The sequence below is a fragment of the Prionailurus bengalensis genome, chromosome B3 (assembly GCF_016509475.1).
Source record: "Prionailurus bengalensis isolate Pbe53 chromosome B3, Fcat_Pben_1.1_paternal_pri, whole genome shotgun sequence".
NCBI lineage: Eukaryota > Metazoa > Chordata > Mammalia > Carnivora > Felidae > Prionailurus > Prionailurus bengalensis.
Genome location: NC_057355.1, coordinates 67,732,689 through 67,752,597, shown reverse-complemented (window position 1 = coordinate 67,752,597; position 19,909 = coordinate 67,732,689). Strand labels below are relative to the sequence as shown.

The following is a 19,909-nucleotide window of genomic DNA, read 5'->3' as shown; positions in this document are numbered from 1 at the left end:
CAATCACAATGAAAACTTGAAATATTGAAGAACTTGACTCCTTCCTTTCCTTCTGTCATTCTTTCTGCCAGAGAGCCTACATTTTAAATTTTTACATTAATTCATTTATTGAATCAACAAAGATTCACTCAGTACTTACTAAGTGCCAGATCGTAGTCTATATACTAGGGGAATGGTAGTGAACACTATCTTCCAGTCTAATATCCTTCATGATCACTTCACACTTCAACAATTACAACCATCTCTTGTCTTCCTGTTTAGTTTTCATAACTCCCAATCTACCTTACATATTATTACCATACTAACTCTCCTTAACAATATATGACCATTTGCTTAAAAGTTTTTGGGGGCTGACTGTTAACTGTTCAGTAAAAAGCAAACTCTGTAGACTGACAATCAATGCTTCATCCATTTCATCCGATCCTTTGCATGGATATAAAGATTGAAACGTAATACAGTAGGTAAAATAAAATAAAAATTCAAAAGGATCTTGACTGGCTGAAGGAAAAAAAAACCACACTAAATCTTATAAAATGAAATATAAAGTGATAAACCCCAACATCTAGTTTTCTTCTCTTCAACTTAAAAGGAATTGCCCTTTTTATTGCCTGTGGGACTACACTATGATATATTTCTGGCTTGTGATATATTTCTGCACTGCATCACTATGTACCTCTTGAATTTAAAATTTTTCATGTGTGACTTTTTCTCATGAGACTATGTTTCTAAATTCCTTAGACTCTCTCCTAGCTCCTTCCCACTGTATAGCACGTAGTACCTAGTGACCCAATTGGGTGCCCTCTTTATGGCCCAGATACCCATGCATGCTCCCAGACAAGAGCCCAAAAGACATGGACTGATAGGTCTAATTTGAACTAAAACAAAGCCACCTCTAATCATAAATACCAAGTAAAAGGGCAGAGAAAGTTACTAACTTCTTTTTCTCTACCCTTAGAAACAGGATTTTTATCCTCTAGTTTTAGAAATCTGAAACAGTAAATAAAATTCAAACATGATAGTCAATGTTTTCCTTATCTCATTAGCCACTGAATCAGTGATGTGACATTTCCCCCACTCTTTTCAACCATTTGGGGAATGTTACGTAGAAAAAGATTTAGACCAGCTGGTTATTGGCTAAGATTAACACGTGCTATTTTGCCGGACATCTACCATTTGGTCCCAACCTTTGTATGAATACAAAGATATAAAGCTAATACAATAGATAAATTAAAAGTTCTAAAGGATCTTAACCAGTTGAAAAGAAATGTTGCTGTTTTCTAATGAGTTGAATTATTTTTAATAAAACAAGATCATTTCTTTACTTATTACACAATATAATTTTCATCACACAAAAGCATACTCATTGATTCATGTATATCTAAATTGTGCTATGTTCTATTTTTTTTAAAGTTTATGTACTTATTTATTTATTTATTTATTTGAGCAAGAGAGAGAGTGGGGGAGGGGCAGAGAGGAGGAGACAGAGAATCCTGTGCAGGCTCTGCCCTGACAGAGCGGAGACCAATACGGGGCTTGAACTCACGAACTGTGAGATCATAACTTGAGCCAAAATCAAGTCGGATGCTTAACCAACTGGGCCACCCAGGCACCCTATGTTCTCTTTTAGATAAAACTCTTAGGGAAAGTGAACATTGGGTTTCCATCTAACTGTTGTTAAGATAAGTTTTTTAAAAAGCAATCTGACAGATGTGGCTGACTTGGGTCATTTCATGGATTATAAAAATGCCTCAGAGTCTGAACATTTAAGAAGTGAATTCCTAGTAAATAAAAAGGAAATTACTTACATGATTCTATTTTTTTCTAGTGTACTTATATATAGATGAATATTCATAGTCATAACAATTCCATTTGAATGTTACTGATTTTTGAACTGAAAAAGTTAAGGGCATCTGGCTTCCCTGTTTAATTTGTATTCCTTTAAAAGATTATAATAAATACAATTGTGAGAATTTCTTATTAAATCAAGATTTTTCTTCTTTTAAACCAGCTTCATTTATCTGTTGGTCATCTTAAAATTGGAAAGAAAAAAAAAGTAAAATCAAATCACATTTCATCTTCTCACCACCTACAGAAAACCATGAGGTTTATAAAAACCGCTAAAGCATAGAACTTACTCAAGAATTACTTATTGAGTATCTACTATAGGTTTGGCATCGTTTTAGGTGCTATGGATAATGATGGGAGCAGACATATAAATCCTGCATAGAACAGCTTTGTATCTGGAAATACAGACAGAAAGTTAAACAAGCAATTACAATAAAAGGTAGTGGTTGCTTTTGTGGATGCATGAGATGCTGTGGGAGTATAAAGCACAATACCTAACCAGAAGGAACCCAAAACCTTCTCAAAATAAAACTTAAGGTAAAATCTGAAGGATGAGTTAACCAGGAAAGGCTAAATGGAGAGAGGCAAGGGGGAGGGAGAGAGGCAGAGGTGGAAGGAGAGAGAGAAGGAAAGGTTGTTCCAAAGGGAACAGCATATATTAAGTACCAGAGCACATGATGGGTCCTAGAAACTGAAGTAAGTATGGCATAGCTGGATCATAACTAGATGAATAATGCTGAGATGAGGCTGACTAGAAAGAAGACACATCTTATGGGGTTTTGTAAGTCATGCTAAGTCATTATCCAAAGTTCAGTGAGAACCCATGGTAGGTTTTAAGCAGATAACTGAACTGATCACATTTATCTTTTAGAAACATTCTGGTCACACAATGGAGAATGGTTGAGGCAAGTAAGTCAGGAAGCACAAAGAACTGAGAAGTTGCTGGAGGAATCTAGCCAGGGGGTGAAGATTTCCTGAACTGAGGAAATAGCAGTGAGGACAGAAGGGAATGGCAAGGTATTTTGACAGATATTGTTAGGAGGCTGCATACGTGAAGGCTCCATACATTAGGAGGCTCCATAATTGAATGGAGGAGTGAGGAAAGTTAAAAAGAATTAAGGAAAATTGCCAGTTTTCTTCACTGGGAAACTGGTGGATGGTGGTTGTGTTTATTGGTATCTCAGCAGGAGAAGCGTTTGCTGGGAGACTCCAGTGACCTTATCCTTTCCAAATTTTACGTGGCATGATACTATGATGTCACATATCTTTGTAATCATCTTCCTCAGGTTTCATGTTACCATGTTTCTTAAGCTATTGTTAAGCTTCTCTGACTCCTTCCTGCTCCGCCTAAATTATAAATATCCCTCATGATTCTCTGTAATATATTCTTCTCAATTTATTCCTTTGGATAGCCCATATACTCCAAGGCTTTAACCATCACCTTTATGTTATTCTGCTGCTGCTAAAACCAACACTATCACCATTCATTAAAGACCATTTGTTTTATGCCTTAAAGTTAAGAAAATGATATAATTATTTAATCCTCAGAACGACTTTTAAGAATAAAGAGGAGCATGGATTCTGGAATCAGACAGACAGATTTAAGCACATATTCAACATCTGCTACTTTCTCCAGCTGTGTGACTATGGGAAAAATTACTCACCCTCTGAATGATCCCTCATCTGTAAATCTAAATATCAATGGTCACAACCTCATAGATTAGTTGATCAAATAAAATAATGCATAAAAAGTGTTTAGCACAGAGTATGGCACTTAGTAAGCATTTAATAAATACACAGCTTTGCTACAAAAGTAAGTAAGGCTTATATTTGTAGTCATGTGCAGTGAGAGCAGTGTTGCACAACTGGTTAAAAGCAGTAGTGCTGGAGACACAATCCTTGGTTTCAACCCTGGCTCAGTCACTTTCTGGCTGTGCAATCTTAGGTCAGGCCAGCTCTCTGAGCCTCAGATTGCTGATCTGTAAAGTGGAGATGACGACGGTACCTATCTCATAGAAGAGCTGTTTTCAGAAATAAAACCAAATGAAAGGAAAGCCTAATGTTCTATCCAGCATATAATATATACTTCATAAAATGGCTAAAAAATTTTATTTTTTCCCTTTTCTAGTGGGGAGAACTAACTTGATTTGCAAAGGTTATGGAACTTAGAACTAAATAAAACCAGAACTTGAAGCTGTATATTGACTCTAAAATATGCTGATAAATGAACTTTAGTGTTTTGCCTGAACATCTCAATTGGGCTCCAATCTCATAGTTTAAAAAATATGCCTTTGGTTTATATGTTATAATTAGAAGCTCAGTGTGTTTAAGACCAAGCTTATCATGTTCTTTCTTAACCCTGTTCTCCTCTGCAGAAATACATGGTTCCAGTCTCCGCAGTCATTATGTGTGGACTACTCTTTAATTCTTTCCTTTTGGCTTCTGTCAGTTTGATGCCAATTTCTTTTCCATTTCTTCCATCAGAATCTTCTTTCAATTTTGTCCTATCTCTTCATCCTTACTGTCAGCAGGCATCATACTCCAACCCTTCACACTGCTACCTATAACAGTGTCTTAGACTCTTTTTTTATTTCTAATTTCCTCTAATCCCAAATCCATAAATACTGTTGCCAGACTAAATTTCCCATGATATCTTTTAATAATATAAATCCCTGCTGATAAACCTTCTACATCTTGTTAGTTCTTACCCCAAATTGCCTGGCCCATCTCTCCAGGCTCTTTTTGATGAGGTCATAAATTCCCACCTCATCTGTTTCTTATGAATCTACCAACACCAGCTCTTAGTTCCATTGAAACCAAGTTCCTCATTGTTCCTGCATGGCTTTTTGCCAAGAAATCTTCATTCATATTGACTCAATTCATTGCCACCATCCATATAAATATATCCATCCTTCAAACCAGTTTAAGTGCTAATACTTGAATGATATCATTTTCAGCTACTCCAGGTCATGCAACCATCTTCCATTTTTTAGCTTCCAATTACATTTATAGTAAATACCAATTTATCTGGCTTCATCTTATCCAGGTCTCTAGACTTGTTAGACTCTCTACGTCATGAAAAATACCAAATCATTTACTTATTTCGTACTCGTTAAAGCGATCAGCATAGACTGGTTGTATTAAAAGTCCTTACAAATACTTATTATTCAATTCTATTAGTACAACATGACACTGGCAATTAAGAGTTCACCTATGAAACACATACAGAGAAATGTGAAGAATAAGTTCAAAGTCATATATTGAAACAGCCACTAACTGTGGAAAATGGCCTGCACCTCTTCTCTTTAAATACAACAATCAATGGACCCTACTGCCTGGTCAAAATCCTTAAAGTACACTTTCAAGGATTTTACTGCCTTCCCCTAAAACTTTCAGTTATTTCTCATTGTTTAGATAATTAAATACTCATTTCAGGACTCAAAATCTCTTTCTGTCTGGTTTCAACCTCCTTTTTCAACTTCCTCTCCTACTGTTCAAAATATACTCTAAATAATCCAGCCAGTCAAAAATACTGTCCCTCTTGTAAGGCCAGTATGACTGTCAGTTTATCTCTGAAGTTACTCGCAATACTCTCAACATTTAATTTTTTTTCTTTGAAATTGTCTGGCAAATATTTTTTACTTTCTTAGAGTAAATTTTAACACATCTTATAGTTTTTATTGATCATAGTGGACATCTTGACCATAAAGTTTCATATATCCTTCCAACTCAATTATGTTCAAAATTCAAAATCTCTTGTCAAAGATATTCTGCCTACCTTTTACTTTCAAGGTCAGTCAAAGGTGTTCTTTTCCATAAAGTTGGCACTGCAGGGAACAAGGCTTAAAATTCTGTCTCTCTTAAGTCAACTTTGGTGAAATTCTTTTTCTTTTTCTTTTCTTCTCTTTTTAATGTTTTATTATTTATTTTTGAGAGAGAGAAACAGAGCATGAGCAAGGGAGGGGCAGAGAGAGAGGGAGACACAGAATCTGAAGCGGGCTCCAGGCTCTGAGCTGTCAGCATAGAGCCCGACATAGGGCTTAAACTCACAAACTGTGAGATCATGACCTGAGCCAAAGTCGGATGCTTAACTGCCTGAGCCACCCAGGTGCCCCTCTTTTTCTTTTTGAAAAAGTGATAGGTAGCTTGGATTGCAGACTGTACTTTTGTCAAACCCAGAAGGAAGATAAGTTAACTCCTATAGAACAGAGCTTGGAACACAGTTTTAAGCTTGAAACTTGCATTACACTTATCCTGGTTTAGTTCAACACCTAGCAGAGTGGTATAATCCTTAAATAGTCAATACATATCTGCTTACCTTTGACTCAAGGCAAGAATTCAGATTTTCCAATTCTATGTGAACAGTCCTGGAAGAAGCAACCATACCTATGAACTCACACTTTTTCACCTGGTATGGTTCCACACTCCCATCTAGCAGACAACTTTTATTTAGATGATCTTGAGAAATTTCTTGATTAAAGACTAATTGTTGCTGGCAAAGATGGTAGATTGAATCCCTATATCTACTCTCACTCCTTTCTAAAATCTTGCTAGAATGTATTTCATAACAAGGAATAAACTGACAAAGATGGGGAACAGAAGAGAGGAAGTGACAAAATCAAACAATTTAGCAGAACGAAGAACACCGAGTCCTAGGTCAACAGTGGAGAGTGTAGAGGACCAACCCAATTTACACAGTAGAACAGCTCTTTCCTCTAAAACAGAGTAAGGAGTTGGCAGCACCAGGTACCTCGAGAAGTGAAGGAGAAATGAAAAGTGCCCCAAAATAAAGATTGATTGGCAGTCTGTTTAACAAGCAGTCAGATCCCTAAATTCCTTCCCTGTAGCCTGGCAACTGTCTTTCCTCCACCCTGGCAGAACCCTGGAAGTTTATTCTCTGCATACGGTGATGAAAACAGAGGAACTGGCGTAGGAGAAATGAGACACAGCTGAGGGAAGAGGAACTATAATAAAATGGAATCAGTTAATGTATGCACATAAGATTCTGAGACTGCTAGTCATTTATTCCTGCCTAACTCCCAGGAAAACAAAACAAAACAAATCAAACCAAAACAAAATAAAACAAAACAAAACAAATTACAGCATGTCTTTACTTCAAGAGAGGAGACTGGAGAATCCTTTTCTTTGGAATCTAGATGGCTTAGATTAAATGACTTAGCCATACCTTCCTATAGTAAAGTTCGAGATCATAAAGCCCTATCCACACATTTAGTGCTTACAATAAAAAATTTAGGCCCTTACTCTTAAATATGAGAACACCAAGGTTAGCAGAAACATCTCTAAAATTAAAGTTAGAGACCAACGGAAACAATGGAGAAAACAAGCTATGTACGGGAAAAGAAAACTAAAGGAAGAAAAATGAGAAACAAAAAAAGAGGGAACAACAATAAAAATAGGATACACTCTAATAAGGATAGAGTGCTATAATTTTAAAAAAGAGAATTCAGAGAACAAAAAATGAGCTTTTAGAAATTAAAAATAGGCCATGAAAAACTCAGTTGAAATTGTAACCAAATCCAAGTCCATCTGCCTGATGTGCAGCAAAGCCAATCACTGAGACAGAAGTCAGGTATGCTGCAAGGAAAGGGTTTGAGAAGCAGCCAAACGTGGAGACGAAACTGGAGGGCAAGCCTCAAATCTGCCTCCCTCCAAGGGGAGAGAATATGTTTTTTATAATCATAGGGGTTGAGATTACATACATATTGAGGAAAAGGGAAGGGAAAAGTTATGAGTATTCATGAGGGAAGATGGAGTCTGTACACTGAGCAAACATGTATCTAACATGTATGTAACATACATCCCATGTTCACTGGGGAGTGGAGACTGACACCAGAATGAGGCACAATTCAGACCCTGAGTCAGGAGATTACCTGAGGGCAAGGAGAAGGAGCTACAGGCATGCTCTGAGGGCAGGTAGAAACTAGATGAGGTCCGGGACTCCTTATCTCTAGGAGGTATCTTATACCTAGGCTGGAACCATAGCAATCGACCTTGAGTCCAGGCTTCTGCAGACATAGCTAGTGGATTTGTTGGGGGGGGGGGGGTCTAAAAAGACACAGTATCTGATGGGGGAGGGAATAGTTCTCTGAAAAACAAGCTTTAAACTTTCTGCTAGTTTCAACCTCATTGACCCTATGGGGCACAGTTTCAAAGGTTTGAAGATAAAATTGAAAATTCTAGAAATGGCAAAAATGAATCTGATAAAATAAGGAAAGAAAAGTTAGAAATTTAAGTAACATCTAAATAATAGGAATTCCAAGAGGCAAAAACAGAAGGAAGATAAACATCAGTGAAATACTTCAAGGAAATTTCCCCAAACTGAAATTTTCAAACTAAAAATTCTACCTATCCTAGCACAACGGATAAAAACACACTCACTCAAGACATAGCAAATAAATTTTATAATTCTAGGAACAAAAGAAATATATACTCTTGGAGAGGAGATGGAGAGAGAAATGAATAAGATCACATATAGTTAGGGATCAGAATGATTTTGGGCTCTCAACAGTACTGAGATACAAGGAAATAAGATCCAGAAGGAAAAATATTCTGAAAATAGTATTCTGTGACCAGCTAAAGAACCAATTCAAAGTGAGGAAAGAATGAAGACATTTATAGAAATATACAGTGTCTCAAATGTTTTACCTCCTGTGGACCCTTTCCTAAAAATCTTCTAGAGAATATGCTTCACAAAAGTGAGAATAAACAAAGAAAAAGGAAAATGTTGTGTCCAGGAAACAAGGGCTCCAAGACAGAGGGAGGATCAAGGGATCTCCAGGACTATGGGGAGATGCTAGGATGACAGCCTTACAACAGGCATAGGAGGAAACCGGTCCAGGCTACATGTCAGAAGGTGTTGGAGAAAACTTCTTCTAGGGAGAAAACTGACAAAATACTCAACACCCGTGAACATCTAGATAAGAGATTAATAAACCAGTAATGAGTACAGCATTGAATTAGTGGTGAGCACAATACTAAATAGATCAAAGAACAAGACAATTATTATTTGAAGGGAAAAAATAAAAAGTTGTACAGGAAAGGTTTATGACCAGAGTTTATTACCTAATTCAGCTGTGTATTGGGTTTTCACAGTTATCATAATGTCAACTAGACTTGCAAAATAACCATCTGGGAAGATGGTAGAGGGAAAAAGTTCACATATGCGGTGGAGGTAAAGGGAGACAGCTAACTCTGCATATTCTGGAGTGATAAGTGAATAAATAATGCTAAAATTGAAGAGAGTCATGAAGTAGTAATACAAACATGAAATTTAGAGATGTGGAGGTAAATATCAAAATAATCAACTATAGAGGATGAAAGTAAGATGCTGAAATGGGAGAAGGGAAAGACTCAGAAGGTTGTTTCTGAACCAAAAGTTGAAGACCCATTTGACAAACACTGTAAAACATCACAAAAATAAGACTCCTCTTTAACATTTAAGGAATAGTTCTAAACCTTTAAAATTTGATGCAACTTTTATATTAAAATTCATCTACTTTTTTGAACAATGAGAAAATAGTCCTGGGGGAAAAACCCACGAAGGAGAAAATAATTTTAGAATCCATTTGTTCACTTATCAGATGATAATTTTAGGAACCTGCAGAAGTTTAAGAAGCAAGCTAAAATTGTTCTATAGTTAATTTAGAGTTACAAATGTACAATCCTTAAAGTTGAATTTTTTGATCTAGAAATTACATTCCTAGGAATTTATCTAAAGAAAATAATAATCAGAAATGTACATGAAGATTCAGTAGGAAAGATAATAATCATAATATTATTTATAATAATTTTAAAATAAGTGAAATTATTTATAATAATTTAGAAATAACAAATATTTCCAACAAGAGATAACTCATTAAATTTGTCATAATACATTTGTATGTAGGATACAAATATGATGGAATCCACACAGCCATTTTAATGTATTTTCAAATTAGATATATTTGTGTGGGAAAATAAATATGACATAATGCTAGGAAAAAAAACCCAAGGCAAACTACATGTACAGTTGAACCTAATTATGTAAATAAAACATGCACAACTATTTAATTATGTGAACTTGTATAAAAAGTGAACTCTCAGGAAAAAAAAAACAGTTTCAGAATGCACCAACAATGTTAGCAGTGTGCATCACAGGGTGGAGAAACTATGCTTTTTATTTACTTCTCTGTACGTTATTATACTAAATTTTCAGCAATATGCAAGTAACTTACATTGTTTTTTTTTAATTGCCATTTATTTGTATAATTTATTCAAGATTTTTCCTTATCAGAGGCAAACATTTAGAAATATTTAATGGGTATCTTTTGTCTATGTCCTTGCAAATGTATTATTATTTTGTGTGCCTGTATTTTTAATTGATTTCCATGTCACTTTTATGCATTCAACACTTTGTTGCTATATGCACATTGAAGATATTTTTCTAACTGCAGACCTGTATTTCATAATGTGCACTCAACACATTTTAAGTAACTGGTTAATTTTAACTAACTGGCAATGGACATTCATACTGCTTCCAAGAACCCCAACACCATCAAAAATAAACCTGCAAAAACTATTTTCACTAACGTCCCTTGTGGACTGATAGGATGGGGATATTTAATGTAGGAATTGCAATACTGCCTTCCAGAATGGTAGTACCAACCTATATTCCTAAGGTTCTGTAAAAACCTCACCTGTCAACAACTGGCATTATCCAGTTTTCTTATTTTTGTCAAACTGGTACAAGGTAACATCTTATTATTGCTTTAATTTGTACTTCTCTGATTGCTAAATCTGTTTGATCATCTCTTCATATCTGTATTTGGTTTTGAGATATTCTTTTCTGTACAGCGTTTCTCCACAGCCTTTGCCAGTTTTCTGTTAGGATTGTTATCTACATGTTGATATATGTCAGTTAACAATCTCTTGAGAGTTTTAAATGTTACTCCAACTATTGTGTCTACTCAGTTTTCTGGGGTTTTTTATTGTAAAGCAGAAAAATTTCAGAATTATTCTTCAGTAATAGCAAATTTTACTCATAATAGTAAACATTGCTAACATTTATTGAGCATTTAGAATGTGCCAGATACTGAGCTAAGCACCTTATATATCATTCTATTGCTATTACTTCCATTTTATACGTGGGAAACTAACTAAATCAATGTTTGAAGTAAGCAGTAGAGTCAGGATTCACAGCTGAGCTCCTGGGTACAGAGTTAGCTTGCTGACTGCTGTCTGACACTGCCTCTTCCCCAGGCAATCTGAATGAACTATGAAAAGGATCCTTGCCCAAAGGTATCATCTTTTCTCCACCACCTCTGCCACCAACCTGTCTGTAATTCTCACCATTAAATAGTGATTTCTTCAAGGGAAATCATTATAATATACAAAAACTCCCTTAACTAAAAAATATTAACTCTTAGATACAATAATATATTAAAGGATTAACATATTAGCTCAATTAACTTATTACATTTTATAAGTCATGTCCACCCACATTACACAAAAGGTACATAAAAGATGTTTCAGGAGATCTGAGGCAGGTGAACAAAATGGGTTCCTCTATTTAATCCCTTTTTCTCCCATTCCTACAAGGTCAAACATTTTTTTTTCTCTTTTTGAATTTCTTGAGTATTTGGGAGAGTTGTGCCAACAAGTTGAAAAATGAATACGTAGTTGATTTTTATCTCACTTAATGAGGTTAATCACATTATTCATAAAGATAGAGACATACGGACATTCCTTAAAATCTGATTTGTCTTAGGCAATGACAGAGAAGACAGAGTCCTAGAAAACGTGTCTTTAAAAAATTTAAAAAAAAAAGTCATACCCTACAAATGCAGAAAGAAGATGGAGTTTGACAAATGACTCATTCTGCTTTAATATTAGAATCATTGTGCTCTGGGTACATCAGATTGAGGTCTCTTTTATGAGCATAAGTAAAAATGAAAGGAAAAATAAGAAAACCAAAAATCTGGGTTAAGATCTGGGTTGTGTCAGATAACTGTTGTGCATGAGGTGAGAAATAAATTGATAACAAATTGGTGTAAAAATTTAGTTAGCACTTACTTCATGGAAAGCTCATGTACACACAGATTAGACTATGCAGAAGCCAGAGAAAAAGACACACTAGATTGTTTTGCATAATTTTCTGTAACCATCAGGAAAAAATAATTCCTGCCAAAAATGTGCAATTAACCATTAATATTCAATCCTTCTCTTTTGAGCAATTTTTACCGTTTTGAAAAGCTCCTTGTCAAAATCAGCAAAAATAATGACAGGTAAATCCTATAGTAAAATCCCTTCAAACATTGCTTCTGTTCCTTTTTCTCTCTCCTTCACTCCTGCAACTCCAGTTACGGGTATGACAAACTTCTCTCCTTTATATCTTTTATACTTTTCTCTTTACTTTCCATCGTGTTTTTCTTTGTGCTTCAGCCTGGATGTTTTATATCACCCTATCTTCCAGGTCTTTAATTATCTACACAACTGTATCAAACCTACTGATAAACCCATGTTGTATCCTTAATTTCAGATATTGTATTTTTAAGTTCCAGAATTCTATTTGATTCTTCTGTATAGATTCCAAATTTCCCCTAAAATAGTTCATCTTCTCACCCAATGCCACAGTCATTTTAAAGTCTAGATCTGGGAATGTGATCATATGACTCCTCTGAGACTGTTTCTAGGGTGTGTTTTTTTCTCAGTTTCTCTGGTTTCAATTCTCTCATCAGATCTCCTGATATGCTTGGTAATTTCTGATTGCCTGCTGAAAACTGTATGTGAAATATTTTAGAGACAGTTTGAGGCTGTGAATCATGTTATCCTTCTTAAGAGGAAACAAGCAATATGAGTAGTAGCACAGGTTAATTCAGTCTAGGATTGGTATGATCAAAAGTGGGATATATGTATTTGCAAGGGCTGCTCTATTTCTGGTTTGCCTTTACCCCTAAGCTATAACCCATTCAGGAGACCGACTGAATACCTGGAGGGTTAACCAGGTTCACTCCACTTAGGTTTGCAGTGAATTCCAATTTGGGTCTCTCCAGAGCCATGAAAGCCCTACTCAGCTAGAGTTTTCTCCATAACTGCTTCCTATCCCTGTACCATTTTTTTTGAATTAGAAAATATCTTGAAGGGAATAGAGGCTCTGTTCTCACTGGAATCCCGTCAAATTTTCTCTTTTTTTTTTTGTAATTCTCTAATGCCTTCCAACATTATTTCTGTTTTAATTTCATATAACTATTCTAATTTTTTTAACTGGGAGAGTCGGTCTGATGTAAGTTATTCCACCACAGCTGAAAATGGATGTCTTCAATGTCTATTACCCTTAAAATCATATATACATTCTGACGCAGTATTTCCATTCCAGGACATTATCCTACAGATAAACTTATTCATGCCACAAAATATATGTACAGTAATGTTCATTCTGGCATTATTTGAAGTAGCAAAAGACATGAAAGCATGAAAGAAATCAGTAAGGAATAAAGTTCATCAATAAACAATGGGCTCAATAGTTATCCACCTAATGATGTTGTGGAAACAAATGACATGTATCTTTATGTGTTAAAATGGAAGATGGAGAAAAATGTGCATAGCATGCTCCAATTTAGGTAAAACTGAATAAACGCTTGCATATGTATTTACATATGCAAAACAAGTTTTTGAAGAGATACATTATAACAGAGAAGACTGGCTGCTGTGGGAAGGGGTAGAAAACCTGGGGACTTGGAATCAGAAGATTTTTCATTTTTGATAGTGTTTGAATTTAGTTTTTATACATTACATGGTTTAATGTTATAATAAACAATAGAAAAAATATATAGCATGAGAAGTCTACATACTGGGAGTCAAAGAAGAAAATGGCAGCTCACAGGAGGCTTATTTAAGCATGACTGTGAAGTTTAGACTTTAAGGACAGTTTGGATTTACTTGAGTGAAGGAATATGGGGCACCTGGGTGGCTGAGTCAGTTGACCATCTGTCCTACTCTTGGTTTCGGCTCAGGTCATGATCTTATGGTTCATGGGTTCAAGCTCCATGTGGAGCACTGTGTAGGGCTCCATGCTAGCAGAGTAGGACCTGTTTGGAATTCTCTCTCTTATTTGTCTCTCTCCCTTTCTCTCTGCCCCTCCACTGCTCGTGTGTACATGTACACTCTCTTTCTCTCAAAATAAAGTTTGAAAAAAAAAGGAGAGAGAAAGCATGCAGAGAGGGGGAGTAGAAGATGGAGGAACAAGGGAGTACTCACTCTAGGGAAACCATCAATAGTAGCAAACTCATAAAGGATAGATAGGGTGGATGTAGAAGACTGCCTATTTTTACAAGCCTCAGTTTCCCCAAGGACACATTGGGCTGTGTCTAGGAGTTAAATTTTACTTTGAGGCAATGGGGAACAATGCAAAAGTTTACAAGCAAAGTGTAATATGATCAGATTTACACTTCACATGCGTGATGATGACAGTCCTGTGGATGATGGATTGACAAGGGGTAAGGTGAGGAGGAGAGACTTGAGCTAGAAGATTGCAATAACCCCAAAGCACTGACAACAAGGATTAAAGGGGGCAGATAATAAGATAGAAGGTAGAATTAAAAGAAGTCAGGGCCTTATTTATGAATAATGGAGCCTAAGAAATCATTTATTATGATTCACTTTTTCTTGGTCTTGGACAACTGAGTAGAAGACAGAACCTTTCATGGTCAGGACACATAAAAATGGCATGGATATGTCACCCAAGAAATGTTTAGTTCTGCACAATTGAGATTGAAGTGCTTGAGTCATGTAAGAGAGAAAGGTGTCCAGCTGAATACAGATGTCTGGAGCATAAAAAGATGGTGGAGGAACAGTCTTAATTGTCATAAGAATAAAATTGGTAGCTGAAGTCATGGGGGGTATTTAGTATCACCACAGGAGGAAGGCTATGGTTGGGACCACCACTTAAAAGGACTGGGACTCATACGGTAAGCCTCAAAAGGAAGCTAAGAAAATATTCAGAAAGGCTTCAAGACTTAAGTAGTAGAAGCCAATGGATGACAACAGTTTCAAGAAGGCTTACACTCTTTCAGAGAGATCTAGAAATATAGGGCTTGAAGTGTGTTGTTGGTATTGAAGAACTACAAGATGATATATGTGATCACTGTGTTAGAAGTACTTAGTGCTTGTTTAAAGATCAGATTCCCGGGTCCTTCTGAACTCAGATTTCTTATGGTGGGAAACGAGTACATACATTTTAACAAGGTCCCCAATAAACTCCACTCTCAGGTCTGAAAGTAATGGTGGCAGACTGTCCATTCCGTAAGAACAAGAATTTTTTTGTTTAATTCATCGTGTATACTTAGTGCTCACCACAGCATCTGCCACATAGCAGGTCCTCAGTAAATGCTAAGTAACTTAAGGATGAGAGCAATGAATGGACGCACAGACAGATGAACACAAAACTGCATGAAAGAACTGAAGAACTAATGTCTTTGCCAAAAACCTTGGTAAGATTACTGGAACTTACGTTCTAGTGGGATGGGTGAGGGCACAACAGATAATACACAGGTAAACAGATAAACATGGTAATTTGTAGAGATCTATGTAAACTGAGGTAGTCTGGGAAAGCTTTTCTGAGGAGGCAGCATTTGAGCTGTCGCTTAAATTATGAGAAAGCAGTCGCCATGTGACGGTCTGAGGTAAAAAACATTTCGGGCAGAGCAGAGTTCTAAGAAAAAGGGCAAACAAGTGTGTTTAAGTAATGAGGAGGCATGTGTGGCTCTGGCCCAGTGAGTGAGATGGAGACTGGCAGAAAACAAACCCGAGAAGATTGAGTGGATGCAGATCATATATGGTTTTGTCGGCTGTGGTCTCATAGGAATTTGATGTTCTTCTAATTGTAATGAGAAACTGTTTAAATTAAACAAAACACTGAAATGATTTGATTTACACTTTTAAAAAACTACTTTGGCATCTGTATGAATAATGGATTGTAGCAGGGCAGTGGTGGAAGTAAGTAGACCACTTAAGGGTTGATGAAGTACTCCGGACAAGAGAGGATTATGGTGGTAGCAACAGAGACGGCGAGAAGTGCTTGGGTGTAGAAGATATTCCGGAGATGGAACAGACAAGATCATGCTAACGGGTTGGCAAGAGTAAGTAAGGGAAAGGGGAGTCTTAAGAACTTGGATTTTAGCCAGTGAGCAATGGGGACTTAAAGTTTTGAAGCGAGTGACACAATTACAGTAGAATATATTAGAACAGTTATCTTCAGGCAGTGAGCAAAATGCATTCTTTGGGAAATGAAACGGAAGGTAGAGGCAAATTTGGGGTTGTCAATAATACTGCAGGCCTGACGTGTGACAGGCACTGAACTAAGCTGAACACAAAATGAATGGCAAAAAGTGAGGTATAGCTATAAAGGCCGCCATCAAGTTTGTGGAGATTTAATTTTCAGTGCCTCCGGGCACCAGAGCTTTGCAGAGAAATTTGGCCAAGCAAGATTTGGGAATCATCAGAATATAGCTAGTTATTAAAGCCATGTGAGTGACTGATTAAACCCAGAAAAAGGTGATAGAGTAAAAATGGAGTCTAGACCAGGAACTGACAAAAGAGACTAAGAGTAACCAGAACAAAAGGAGAAAAACTAGGAGAATGTGGCATCACGGATGCTGATGGGGGCGTTTTAAGGAGTGTTTATAGCTGTCAGATAAGGGCTAAGAAGCATTGGTTGGGTTTGGTAAAACAGAGATTGTGGGCGATCTTGGTCAGAGCTGTATCCATTTGGAGGTGTTGAGAGAAGCCAGACTCCAGGTACCTGAGGCGTCTGGGACAGGAAGAAGCACTGACCACAAATACAAAGAACACTTCTGAAATTTCTGGTTTGGAAGCAAAAAAGAGAAGCAGCTAAAGCAATAAACAGTGTGGAGGAGGGGTGGAATCTGGAATGGGAGAGACGGTGGTATGTGTTACTATGATGTGAAGGACACAATAAAGAGAAAGAGGAGGAAGATACAGGAGGGGATGAGTGTTTGCAAGGTCTGCAATCCCAAAGCCTTAGCTGCCTGTGCTACAAAGACTCTACATGCTTGAAACCTGAACTTGTAACTTTAGATTTATGGAGCAGCTTGCAAAAAGCTTTTTTGCCAAAGCCCCAGTCTCTCATTTCTGAAGTTCTCTTTCTTTCGCCCCCATAAATTTAATTTCGTTATTTATCTACATTGCTTATTTCAGAGGCAACATTTAGTCTGATGGTAGGGAATAGATGTGAACATAGGTATCAGGTTGTGAGAAGCTGTAGCTGCTGTGAGAATGTCCCATCAGAGCAGTATAAAAAGCAACCATGTCCATTTAGCTCAACTTAAATAAGTGACAACAAATAATCTAGAAATCAAATGTAATTTGTGGCAAATATATGCTCACTTCATTTTTATTTTGATTTTTATTTACTATTTGCCTCGCACATATTAGATGCTTAATAACGCTTGATGAAAAAAGGAATTAATGTTTCAGGGATTTCTAAGCATTTGGTACATATTGGTAAACCATAAAATAAACGCAAATAACTGAAAGAAAATATGAGATCCACAAAGTTAGTAAAGAAGGTATCTGCTAACATATCATGGCAATGGTACTAACAATGTCTAGAAATAATGTTGATAAATTAAGAGCAGTGGAGGAGAAAATGCTAACTTATTAGAGGAGTTCCATTCTTTCATAGAAGTAGGGTAATTTCCTTTTTTTCCATCATAATTGTGACATAAAATATTCTTACAATTATATCTTTTAGTTATCATTGCCATACTAATAACATTTGCCCCCAAACTCTCATAAAATATAATACACAGTTAATAGAAAAGAATCAAAATAACTAAATCTTTCTTTAATGTTTAGAACACATTTAGGATTTGACAACGATATGGGTTTAACAGTTGTTACTTGAAACCTTAAAATAATTTTTTTGCTACTCTGCAGGTTAATTTCCTAATTGGTAAAAGAGAAGAGGTTAGATTAGATAATATCTGAAGGAAGTTCCTACTCACATTTCTGATTGAAAAGCATATGATCACAGAGACCATCAGCTACTTTAGGAATATAGTACTTTTTATATAGCATACAGTGTCCATTTTAATAAAAGAAACCTTCTGACAGGACAGTTTCCTTTTGGTATAACTTACTGTTTTATTCAGACCCAAAAGCTGGTAATGATTTTCATAATTAATTTTAGACATTTTTATATCCATTAGAAGTTTAATTTTTTCACAAAACTATATCATGAATGTTATCTGAGTTTTTCCAAAATAAAATTAATTTTGTAATCATCATATGACGGCCTCATTTTTTCTTCCTTTAGAGGCCTTTATTTTGAGAAATAGTATAAATTCTTACCTCTAAGAGATAAGGTTCCATTTGATCCAGGGTTTTTCCAAGATGCTTATCTGGATCTAAACCTGCCAAGAAAGGTTACATTTTTTTTTAAGATTAACTATTGGAGTATGGAAACCAATTTGACAATAAGTTATATTTAATATAAAAAAATAAAGATAATTATTGGATTGGATGTTTAAAGACGCATTCCCCTACCCTCTGCCCCTCCTTGCCTAGGAAACCAGTACGTGTATATTTCAAATTGCTTTGATCCTAAAGTAAAATATATTTTCCTATTCCCCTTGGATAACTGGTTTTCTTGCTCTTGAAAGGTAAGTTTTATACCAAATCATTTGATTGCACTGTATCAGCTTCCAGATATATTGTTTCAATTCATTTTGAGCAACTGTAATTAGGATGGAAAACAGGTTTCGTTTCAAAAGTCATTTATGTCCTCGGTATTTTAATTATTGTCATTATTTTACTGATGGACAACAGTGAGAATTTTCTTATGTGTCCCTATTCTATCTAAACTTTAAAATTCTTACTTTGAGAGTAAGAGTAGAAAATAGGAGAGTGGTAGACCATTATGCTTTTATAATTAATTCACCTCAAAGGAGGGTAGGAACAAGGACAAAAATAGTTACATTATCAAATTAAATGACATTTAATTTCAATGACCACTTGTGCAATAATGTATTTTCTAAGCAAAGACAGAGACAGCTCTGAAAAAATTGTTATTGTACCAACAGCATGTGCATAATCTTAGATAGAGATGTTCAACTGATATAGTAGAGTTTATGTAGGTGACAAGGTATAGGCAGATACGTATGGGCAATAAACTCTTCCCACATAATAAAACTCACTTGCCAGTGAAGAAAAAGTCACATGCCAAATGGCTGCTATAGATGAAATCATTCATTTTAGATATTACATTCATAATACAATTAGATATTTACATCCATAACATATGTATTGGCCTAGCCTCATTTAAATAAGTTATTTTTATTTCTTAGGGGATTAAACTATTTAGCTTATTAATTACACAAACTGATTAATAATTTTCTGCTCCTAGTTGGATGCCTTTTTTGGTAACATGATATTTCTTATTATCACACATCAGAAGAAGGGAAGTCAGGCAAAGACTGAGGATTCTCCTGCCACTGAGTATTTTTAGGTGAAACTCAAAGCAAAAAAAAAAAAAACTCAGACCAGTAGCACTATGCAGACTTTCTGAGTCAACTCCCTTCACAAAAATCTTATTCTGATGGTCTATTCACTAAAATTAAAATTGCAAGAAGATGGGTGAACGCATAGATGAACCAATCACTGACTCTGTCTGGTTCCTCCACGTCTACCACCACGTAGCAATTCAGTATTTAGAATGAACAAGTAAATGAAATGCTTTGACAGAAACACCTGTATAATCACCACCCACATTTAACAAGCATTAACATCGTGTCATATTTCCTCCACAACATTTTTTTTTAACAAATAAACACCACCAACACAATAGAATGTCCCAGTATATTTACTCTTAATCTATATCCCCTATTCCTTCTATAATGTAACCACTCTTCTAAAATTACATTTTTATAATTTTACTGTAAATGTATGTATCCAAACAATATTTATTATTGTTCATGTATATTAAATTTTTACATAAGTGATGTCATCTTTAACTTGATTTTTTTGTTTCACACTGTTAAAGAGATTT

General features: G+C 35.8%; 1 protein-coding gene across 2 annotated transcripts in view; it reads right to left on the bottom strand.

Annotated features, from left to right (window-relative positions):
* Positions 1-19,909, bottom strand: part of DPH6 (diphthamine biosynthesis 6) — a 214,199-nt gene that overhangs the window by 54,533 nt on the left and 139,757 nt on the right. For both annotated transcript variants that reach the window (XR_006293322.1, XM_043555712.1), the window contains exon 6: positions 18,214-18,275. Coding sequence is in view for 1 of the 2 variants with exons in the window: in XM_043555712.1 (XP_043411647.1) it covers positions 18,214-18,275 (62 nt within the window). In the remaining variant the exon portion in view is untranslated. The remainder of the gene's footprint in view (positions 1-18,213; positions 18,276-19,909) is intronic.